This window comes from Anabrus simplex, chromosome 1, assembly GCF_040414725.1.
Source record: "Anabrus simplex isolate iqAnaSimp1 chromosome 1, ASM4041472v1, whole genome shotgun sequence".
NCBI classification, from domain to species: domain Eukaryota; kingdom Metazoa; phylum Arthropoda; class Insecta; order Orthoptera; family Tettigoniidae; genus Anabrus; species Anabrus simplex.
In genome coordinates, this window is record NC_090265.1 from 1,072,823,592 (window position 1) to 1,072,835,101 (window position 11,510).

General features: G+C 37.5%; 1 protein-coding gene across 1 annotated transcript in view; it reads left to right on the forward strand.

Annotated features, from left to right (window-relative positions):
* Window positions 1–9,373, forward strand: part of Rpp25 (ribonuclease P protein subunit Rpp25) — a 76,696-nt gene extending 67,323 nt beyond the window's left edge. The window contains exon 5 of the mRNA XM_067137162.2: window positions 8,668–9,373. Coding sequence (XP_066993263.1) covers window positions 8,668–8,881 — 214 coding nt within the window. The 3' untranslated portion in view covers window positions 8,882–9,373. The remainder of the gene's footprint in view (window positions 1–8,667) is intronic.
* Window positions 9,374–11,510: the final 2,137 nt, after the last annotated feature.

Sequence of the window (11,510 nt, forward strand, 5' to 3'; positions counted from 1 at the left end):
GCTGAGATGAATAGTGACACTCCGGATTTTTTTTAAAGTTCAGCCCCCTTCGTGGTGGGGGCAATGGGAGAGTCATATGTAAAAATAATTGAAAATAGTGTTGAATCCATAGTTTTCGGAGTCGCTGAGATGAATAGTAACACTCACGATTTTTTAAAACTCAAAGTTTAGTCCCCTTTAGGGAGGGGGAGGGGGGAGTGAGATATAATAATAATTGAATATACTGCCGAATCCATAGTTTTCTGGGTCACTGAGATGAACATTCCGGATTTTTACAGTCCAACTTCAGCCCCCTTTGGCATAGGGGGTGAGAAAGGGTGAAAAAAATAAATTGTCAAAAATGACCGAGATAATGGACGTGTGTGTATTCCAGTATGACTTACTACCTGGAAAGCATACAGTGGGAGTAAGACGCCCCTAGACCCACTAGGGAAGCGGGTGAAATATAACCCATATTATTAAATTGCAGTCAGTTTGGCTCGATCTATATATACTGTACTATATATATATTAAATTGGCACCGTTGGCGACGAGAGTGGGCTCGCTACTGGGGGCACCGCTGACTTCAGCCCGGCTGGCGACGGGCTGCGCTAACGTTAGCCTTGCTCGCAGACGGATTTCAGTTGTACTATAAGGTAGGGGAAAATGGGCGGAGTTAAAAGGTTGCTTCTAGAAAGCTTTCTTGCGTAATTTAAGGAGTATAAATACCCCGCGTAGGTATATAAGGACATCAGACTCTCCTCAGCTTCATTATGTCTGCATTAACGACACCTTCGAGCTGGCTGGTTCAAAGGCATCAACTGAAAACAGACGTGAGTTAATGAGACCATTCTAGGCATCTTAGAATCTTAAAACTTGGTACCAGACAAGCAGATGACTTCAGGATCCCTAGAAAAATCTAAAATTCTCAAAGTTCACTGAGGGGGACACGCTGGGAGTTTCAAATCTGCATAAGAACACAGTCGGTGATATTTATTCAAAACAATAACCTATAGGTTTCATGGGCTTAAAAGTTTCCTGAAAGTCCTAATTTAAACCCCCTCCCCCATATCAAGATGGCAGCACAATCTCCCAGATGAGCTAGAAAATATAAATTTGGCAAAATTATAGCTTTCTGCCTGTAACCGACGAAAAATTTATGGGATGTTTAAACATTTTATTTTTTACTCCCGAAAAATATCGAAATATGGAGGCAATTTTAATGACGGTGCAGACCTTCCTTTCGAGGTGTTTGGTGGCTAAATGGTAAGTCATATCACAAAACGGATGGCACAATCTCCGTTCAATTTGGAGTGATCTACAACTTTGGTCCTATGACTTTCTGTCGTATATCTATCCCTTATACGTTAAATTTGGCTCTATTTCTGGATTTACGTAAATTTTGCACTTTGTACACGTATAATTGATGGTTTGATTCACTTATAGGAAAGGTGGGATCATCAAATTCTACACGAATATTAGCCCACCCAGTAGCCATATGTGAGCCAAATTCTATGTTTGAAGCTGTCACATAAGTATCTGAAAAGTAATTCACTGTGTGAAAACCTTAAACAAATTTCACCCTATTCAATGTTTCTAAAGCAATCTTACCTTTAAATAGATGATATACGAGGAAATATCATAGGGCCAACCATTTAGATCACTAAATGAGGCCAGAGGCGTCTTATTGTACAATCCGTTTTTCGATATGATGCACCGTTTAGCAGCAGTTATTCTGTAAATGAAGGTGAACATGCATATATTTCCGTATGTCGATTACATTTATTCATTTAAGTGATTTGTAGCGATCTAGAAGGTGTCTGACATTGTAATTAATACTTTACAAATCAATAGTGACTGTCAGGAGGAAGGCGTCTGTTGTTGTAATCAGTACTCCCCACACGACTTTAACTGGCAGTAGGAATGGGGTCCTCCTCCAACGCCTGTGTACCATTGTAATGAATAATTCCCTTCTCAATTTGACTAGCGGAAAGCAAGGGAGCGTGCATTTTTTCAAAACCCTTTTACCTGATTCTCTTTATCATTAGGCAGAGGTGCCCCCTTGCAAGGGTGCCCCCGATTATAAACAAATTTACCCATCAGAATATGACTGACGTTACGCATAGTGAATTGCGGTAGACAAGAGGACCTGTCGTTATCATCACAACTCCGCAACTCACACTTTATATTGGAAACAACGTCTGCGGACCTCCCTATGCTTTTTCTCGGATTAACACCAAGAGACATGCAATTTAAAAATTCTTATTATCTTCATGTACAGTAATTTACTTCAATATCCGAATACAATGTAGAATACCGTAGCGAAGCACGGGTACATTTGCTAGTCTACATATATAAAACAAGTTTGACTGTGATAAAGCTAGGGAAAAAAAAACTTCTTGCAGAAATTCTGATGGGCTCAGCTTTAGGAGGAACATGTTTTATGCCAAGAATATATATATACACACATTTTGTTTCACGTCACTCTGACACAGACAGGTCTTATAGTGACAATGGGACAGGGAAGAACTAGGAGTGGAAAGGAAGCGGTGGTGTCCATAATTAAGGTACAGTCCCAGTATTTGCCTGGTGTGAAAATCGGAAACCACAGAAAACCATCTTCAGGGCTGCCGACATTGGGGTTCTAACACACTATCTCCCAAATAAAAATAGATTTGGAAATGTTGACATACCATTGATTCTTCAGGGGAGGCAATTTCTTCTAAATTTAGCCTTCTCTGTCACAGGCAACAAGGCACAGGGACAAACTTTACCACACTTTACATAGATTTGGGATGAATCTCTCCACTCCAGTGTTTACCCAAGGATGACTAGGCCTATAGGCCGATGTACTGTAGAAATAAACACCATTTACAATTTAGCAGAATGTAACGGCCTCAGCAAAACCTTTGTAATAGAATCATCAATAGATATAAGAGCAGGCCCAAGACCACCCTAATGAAAGATTCTGCCTCTAAAGAGAAGTTCTCCACATTTACCTTATAGCAAAAATATTTACCATATTTCCAATATTTAAAAAAAAAAGAACAACATATCATCATCATCATCATCATCATCATCATCATCATTGGCGTATGGCAAGAAGTTAGATACATATATACAAGTACATAATAGTTACAAATATACACAGACAAGAAACATGTTTTATAGCAGAATGTCCAGTTGGGTGATCCACTGTATTACTGTCTGTGGCAACTTTCCAGTGACTTCTCCATTCTTCTAAAGGGTGAAAATTCTCATCAGCCAATGTGACAGCATCACGCAAAGATGGATGACATGACTTGAGCCTCGTTATCTGGAGAACTGGAATATCATCCAAAACAGGCAGTTGAGGGTTCATTTCTATCTTCTTGAACTCTTGAATGAGAGCATTTGATCTTCTTAAATCAGGCAGCATTATACCTGACAGAATTGGGAGCAAATAAAGGGGTGTGGACCGGATAATACCAGATATTAACCTCATGCTAGCATTCAGTTGAGCATCAATGAGTCTTGTATATGGGCTGTTCAGCCAAACTGGTGCACAGTACTCAGCACATGAGAAAACCAGTCCCAAAGCAGATCATCTTAAAATCTTTGCTGATGAACCCCAACTTGAGCCACACAATTTCTGAAGGATATTATTACGTGTTTTGAACTTTTTGGACAGATCCATAAGATGTTGTTTGTAAGATAGTGTGCGAACAAGTGTAATGCCCAAATATTTTGGATACCAGCTGTGCCGAAGATTAAAATAGCGTTTAGAACCACCCACACCAACCCCAGACTAATTTTCAATTCTCATTCTATCAACAATAACACTAGATACACAAACTCTGGTGTTTACAAATTAGAATGTCAATCTTGCAGATCGTCATATGTCCAACAAACAGCCTGCAATTTTGCTCTTAAATATAATCACTTTTCAGCTATGAGTGAACGTCATAAAAAAATTAATCATGAATACACAAGGATTGATCAAAATCTGAAGATCTTACATTATGAACAAAAAGGGCCTTTGCTTAATATTCTTGAGAGCGTCCATATCAACATTGACCAATTCAGAAACCCTTCTCACAATTTAAATGAGATTAATGAGAAGAAAAAAGAGAATACATGAAGCATTCATTCCATTTATTTGCCATCAGTTATATAAGAAAAAACCTGGCTTCCAGCTCATCAACACAACACCCCACCCTTTCTCCATCTGCTTTGCGCCTTCCTCCCTCACTCCCTCCACTCTTTCCTCTATCCTTACCAATGCAGCTGAGCCTGTCATACACACTTCTAGTGGAAACAAGAACTCCAGACCAACAAGGTCAGGCTGTTCGAGAGGGCAACTACTCAATAAATAAGGTACATGTTAATTTCACTACTATTTTCTGTCTCTTAGTTTCAGCTTTCTACGCACATTCATTCACATTCTTTCCATTACAGCTCGCATCTGGACTTCATAAGATAAGCATATTGACGGTTTCCACTAAATGAGTTACACAACACTGTACCAGGCCTTTTTTTCACATATTCTATGTTCACTGGCTTCTGTTACCCTCCAAATCATATGCATACGTGGACATATTCAAGATGGACTGTTCCAACGTTATCATCGAAATTTTATTCTCATTTTAGAGTAGGCCAGTACAAAAAAATTAAATTGTTTTCCCATATTACTAAACTTCAACGATTTACAACACACTTTACAATATGCTGAAGTTGCATCATTTACCAGCATGTCCAACAAACCACTCAGTTTGGGAAACACTTTACTGTCTAGCCAAAGTTTATTAAATGTACACTGCTTGTTAGCCATTGTCATGTGTTTCAAGAAAGCATCCTAGAACTAAAATAAAAAAGAATAACATAAAAATTGTTGAAAGAAATGACACTTTTTTTAATTATTTTTTTTCTGCTTGTTTTAGATATATTAATCATGTTCTACTTGGATTTTACATGCTCCTTCACATTGTTTTTAGTGTTACTTATTCAACATTAATTCATGTAACTTTTTAATATATTTCACAGAAGGTGGCTCAAAGATGAGCTGAAACGTGTTTGGCTGAAAATCATTCCATCCAAGGATGGATATATGTATTGAGTAGGAGGAAGTAATAAAAGCTTTTCTATTGTAAAATGGTTTGGACATTTTATGAAAATGTAGAGGAAAGGATAACAAAACAAGTGTTGGAGGCTAAGAAGGAAAGAGGGCAAGAGGAAGGCCAAGAGGAAGATTGATGAACTCTATCAAGAACAGTGTAAGGAAAAGAAGACTGGACTGGAATAACGTTGCTGAAGAGGAGTGGTGGAAGGAGAGATAGCGGTGGAGAAGTGCTATCAACATCCCACCCTGGCAGGAGCTGGACAAGGGGAAATGAATATGATAATGACCCCGTATGATAGACAGGATAACTTGATATTCAGAAAGGAAGGGGTGGTGGGTGCAGATTGTTTAAAAAATAATTGAGGGCAGATTTCACTTCACCTATGTTCTTGGATCCATACCATATGATGCATGTATTTCTGAAATGAGACTTTAACATAGTGTCCACATTCTGGAAAGTCAGGGGGAAAAAAATTGGTCATGGAAAGTCAGAGAAATAGACAAAAAATCTGGAAAGTCAGGGAAATCTTCCCTGATGATGGATTTGAGGGGATATTTTTAGGCTTTAGTCTGTTGTAATCCAGGCTATTGTAGCATTTCTTTTTCAGGTATTTTTTCACAAGAAATGCATAACAATTCTACAATTTTTGTGTGCCTTAGTGTCATTTCTACTGAGCTCGATAGCTGCAGTCTCTTAAGTGCGGCCAGTATCCAGTAATCAGGAGATAGTGGGTTCGAGCCCCACTGTCGGCAGCCCTGAAGATGGTTTTCTGTGGTTTCCCATTTTCACACCAGGCAAATGCCAGGGCTGTACCTTAATTAAGGCCACGGCTGCTTCCTTCCACTTCCTAGGCCTTTCCTATCCCATCGTCGCCATAAGACCTATCTGTGTCGGTGCAACGTAAAACAAATAGAAAAAAAAAAGTGTCATTTCTTTCAACCATTTTTATGTTATTCTTTTTTATTTTAGTTCTAGGATGCTTTCTTGAAACACATGTCAATGGCTAACAACCAGTGTACATTTAATAAACTTTGGCTAGACAGTAAAGTGTTTCCCGAACTGAGTGGTTTGTTGGACATGCTGGTAAATGATGCAACTTCAGCATATTGTAAAGTGTGTTGTAAATCGTTGAAATTTAGTAATATGGGAAAACAAGCAGTCGCTTCTCATGCTAAAGGACCTACTCATATAAAATACATGAAAGCTAAGAATTTCCAGCCAACATTGTCTTTCTTTGCAAAGAATACCTCTACTGCATCTCCACTTGAAGATACACAGCCATGAGTTAGCACTACATCCACAGCTACAAAGGAATTAGCAGTGCCAGGAACAGGTCAAAGGAGTTTAAAGACTTGCAGTGTGAATAAAGATGATATTATATCGGCTGAAGCCATATGGGCTCTCCAGGTTGTCAGTGGAAAAATGTTTCTCAACTCTTGTGATGAAACCTCCACAGCATTCAAAACAATGTTCCCAGACAGTAAAACTGCTGAAAATTTTACTGTGGGCAAGACTAATGGATTAGCCCCATATTTTAAAGAATGTTTGCAAAATGACTTAAAACAGTACTCTGACAACGTTGTTTGTTTTGATGAATCATTAAGACAAATTTGTCCAAAGAGGACAAATGGACTTATGAGTAAGGTTTAGGGATGTAAATCTTTAAAAGTTGCAATAAGGTATTGGAATAGTATATTTTTAGGCAAGGCAGCTGCAGATCACTTATTAGATGGGTTTATACATGGACTGCCCTTACCTTTAGGCAATATTTTGCAAATCTCAATGGATGGGCCTAATGTTTACCTCGGTTGTATTTTAAAACTTGAAAATCATTTGCAAGTGTTAAACCCTGAGGCCAAATCTTTTCTTGATTTAGGCATATGTAGTTTGCATACAGTGAATTGAGCCATGAAAACTGGGATCTCCAAAATTGACTGGGGCAGTTTTAATTTTTTCAGATCAATGCACAATCTTTTTAAAGATAGCTCTGTTCAATATGCTAAATATACAGACATAACAACAAGCACTGCATTTCCTTACAAGTTCACTGCAGTAAGATGGTTAGAAAATGGATGCTGCATTGATCAAGCTCTTAAAATATATGATCACAATTGACAAATCTGTGAAAGAGTACACTGAAAAAAGAAAACAACCTTCAATACCTTGGAGAAGATGGAAAGAATCCACTACTTAGAGCAAAATTAAGTGCTTTTAGAAGCATTTTGCCAAATGTTGAACCTTTCCTCAAAAGATTTCAAATTCAGAAACCTATGATGCCTATGACTGATTTGTCTTCAAATTTGAAAACTGTTTTTAATATAGACCTAGACTAATAGGAATTCATTATATTCATCTACATTACAAACACAAATTAATTGCTTTTGATCTCAAGTGTGCTTTAAATACACATGAAATAGTATTAGATTGCTGTGGTAAAATAATTTTATTTTCATATTTGAATTATTCTATTAATAAGTTAGTTGTACTTTGTTCCTTGGATATGATAAGGTAAAGGTAGATGTTAGTCCTACAAGTTACAATTTGTTTATATATATATATATATATATATATATATATATATATATATATATGTATATATATAAAGTGCCCATCAGTGTAATTGTTTTTCCATAAATAATTGAAAAAAAAAAGGGAGGGGAGAGAGAATTAGGTGAGCTATGGGATTGGTGGAGGCTGGAATTTCCTTTTTGTTCCTTGTAAAACATGCCATTCGACAAATTAACTTGTCACTCAGTTTTCGTGAGTCAAGGATATTTTTCTTAGTAGATCAGGGAAACTTGAGTGAACATTTCTGTGGACACTATGTTTAACTTCAAAAATATAAGATAACATATTTTAATGATTTTTTTTTTCTAAATGGTTTGAAAATGGTTTGGTGTTTTTAGTCACATAGCGAAAAAGCATCATTATTGTTGGACTTGCTTCATGAATGGATATCAATAAGGATTTTTCTCCTTGATCCACCCAGCTGAACCACGCTTGATGTGCAAGACCTCTGGGTTGTGTGCTTGAAGTGTAAAAGCGTAATTATCTGGCAGACTTAGAATTCAAAGAAAATATATTGGAAATTTATAGAAAATTTAATTCTCCAACCTACCTGTATGCTCCCTGTTGATACAACTTACAGTTTGCCTGAATTTTATTGGATAAAACATCTGCCAAAACACGAGAAATCTTTCCTGGAAGACTGCTGGAGTTAGAAAGAAGATGCCTAATGAACTTTTTTTGTGTGTACAAAATTGAATTTTGAATAGGATTGATGGGATCCATTTTTTGACAGAATGACAGTTCAGGAAATGTATTCAAGTTTTAGGGTCTCAGATGCACAATTATTCCGACTTGCTCCATTTTAATTAAAACTACCTGCTTTCCTGATTAGCTAGCATAATTATATACAGTCTTGTGATATTTTAGAAGAAGTAAGTTTAGTAATGGTGAAAGTATTACCGGAAAAGGTTGTATAATTCTTGAGAATACCCTCTACAAACGCACTAACATTCTGTCTTTATAATACAGTGTTAGTATACGTATATATAAATATAATTTTAAGATTCATTTCTGATTACAGGTATCAAGCTCCAGGATCTTGTGATGTTTTTGGGGTATCTAATCAACCTCGACGATCAGGTCCGTCAAATAGAGGGGTAAGACCCTCACGTGTTTCATCTGAACAGTTCTCAGCTCTGGGGCTTCGTTCTCGTGCAAGACATAATAAGCAACGTAGTGGTACAGGTAGTGATCGAACTAATTCTAACCGACCTGCAAACAAGGGAGATAGTTGAAATCATCTCCAGTCGTGAAGAGGCAAAGTGCATAAGGATTTATAACTGTTCATACAATATGCTGTCTATGTATAAAAAAAAGTTCTTGGAAGTGCCCAGGATAACCATTTTACAAAGAAAAGAATCAGTCTTCCACCTCTTTTCACTATACTTTTAATTCCAGGAAATTGAAATGTTTTAAATTTGAACATTACAAAGTGAAGTTGGGATTCCACCAAAGGAATTCTTTATCTCTGAAAATAAGTACATACGTATACAGGATTAACTGCTGTACTTGTCAGTATTTTTGTGCTAGCTGTACCTTAGTTCATTAATTTATCATCTGTCATCATGTTTGAACAGTTTGTTTTTGTTCTACTGTAATATAAAAGTTATTCTTCTTTTCTGTAAGCTACAGAGGAATTTTTGTTTGAAGTGTGTATAAACTTGTTTATCTGACTTATTATTCATACATGCAGTATTTGAATATATAATGGTTCATGTTCATACAAAGATTGTTATGATTGCTGTAAAATTTTACTAAGAAAAACTTCCAACTTCAAGTTATCTGCTTGTGTACAAACTACTGGCAACAAAGAATGTTGCCAAATTCCTTTCTTTAATACACTGTAGCAACCAACCTCCTGCTACTCTTGATGGTTTAGTTGCATCTGTCTGGTAATTGGGTTTAAATTCTGAATAAGACTGGAAACTTCAGCTCAGTTACTGTAGAAATCTAAATTTACCATGACTATTCCTGGGAAACTTGGAATATTACTTCAGCAAATTGTTCCATAGGTTCATCCTCCTCCTCCTCCTCCTCCTCCTCCTTTCCTCTTATTCAGCTTTTGCCAGGTTTGGGCATTTATGGCTCTTCTCCACCTTCCTTTTACATCATGGAGGGGTGTAGGGATCTTTCTGCAAAATATGCCACGTTGTAGGGATATTCTGATTATTAGTTAATATTTATGGCAATTCCTTTAAAATTAATTTTTGTGTTTAGAAATTAATCTTTGTCACCACCAGTTATTTCATCATTCACAAATATGTTGCATTACATCAGAAAGGGATTCCCCATTGCTCCTCTTCTGTCCACCTCTATTCCATTACATCATTCATTAGTCACAAGGCTTATCAGGAGTAGATCGTCCCACACACTTCTTGCAGGGAAATTAAGATAGGTATTCCCGTATGGTGACAACGTTAGGATATTTTTATCAAATCAACTCTAAGCTTACATGCAATTATAAGCCTTACAAGATATGACTTCTTATATGGAATTACTTATAGAGTCGAATACTTCATCAAATTAATTGGTAGCATGCGGACACTTCCCAGTCGATTGTGCTACTTGGAGCCTTAATATTTCAACTTTGCTTACCATATTATTACTAGTTAATATACCTGGTCGATTACGGTAGACTTCAATTCAGTTCTTTCTCACATGTATCTTTAATTACATCACTTTCTATTCAGTAGGCTGTGCTTTGAGTCTGATTTTTATTGTGATATGTTTAGTGATTAAAAGTTATTTTTTATTTTTATGTGTTGACTTTAATCAGTTCATTATGAGTGTTTCTGGTGATAAATTGGGCCTGTCTACCCTGAAGAAGAAAAGGGAAGTGTGTGGTGAATTATCAAAAAGTGAGAAATCGTGGCGTAGCCAGACATTTAGAAATTCATGGATAATGGAACCAGACTTTAATGGTTGGCTGTGAAAAATGGAAAACTTAAGAAAAGCAAAGTGAAAAGCATGTAATAAATTAACTGTGCTGAAAAGGTGAACTTTTCAGACACAGTTCATAAAATAACCTAAGTGTTCGATCTCTAATTTAGAATTCAGTTCGACACATATTAATCCGTGAGTAACTTAAGTATTCGATGTTCAGCAGAAGTGCTAAGTTCGAATATACTAAGTTACTAGCCACTTGAGAAATGTTTAAGTACAGCACAAAATTCACCCGGAAATATTAAACGTGTTATGATCACCGGCTACACTGCTAAGTCCGTAAATAGTAGTCTGGTAATGGGTTTGTTCTCATCAGTATTGCAGTTTTCCACCAACTTTGTCGTTCCGTCACACCGACACCCACCAGCAGCCAGCCTCATGAATCTGACTCTGTGGTGTAAGACTGTACCGTTGGTATTTTCTTTTCGGGGGAGTGCCGCTTCCCACCCTCACCCCCCACGACTTTAATCTATGTCGTCTCCGACATGCTATTAGTTCTAAGGGGAAAGAGATAGCAGGGAGGATTGGGAGTGTGATGATACGGGAGTATCTATCTGTCCTGATGCTCAGCATGCTACCGAGTGTTGATGGGTATCAATAGCGGCGTAATCGGGTAATAAAGGTCAGAAAAAACAGATAGGTGGAGGTAGAACGATGCCTACAAATAGAACCTGACATTTTGTAAATAGCTCATACAAGGATGTGGTTCTGGAAGGTCCAGTTAGTTCCGTTTGTTGAGAAGAGGTATCACGCATAACTCATAAGTCTAATTCTCGGCAGTCCAGTTATTCAGGCGATCAGTCCTTCAGGGCACTGCCGTGACTAGCGCTGGCCTGGTCAGTTGCGGAGCCATGCGCCAGTAGCCACTAGGCCTGTCGCACCGCTCGGTCACCTTGGGGTCCCCTCGTACCCAGTCTCCGA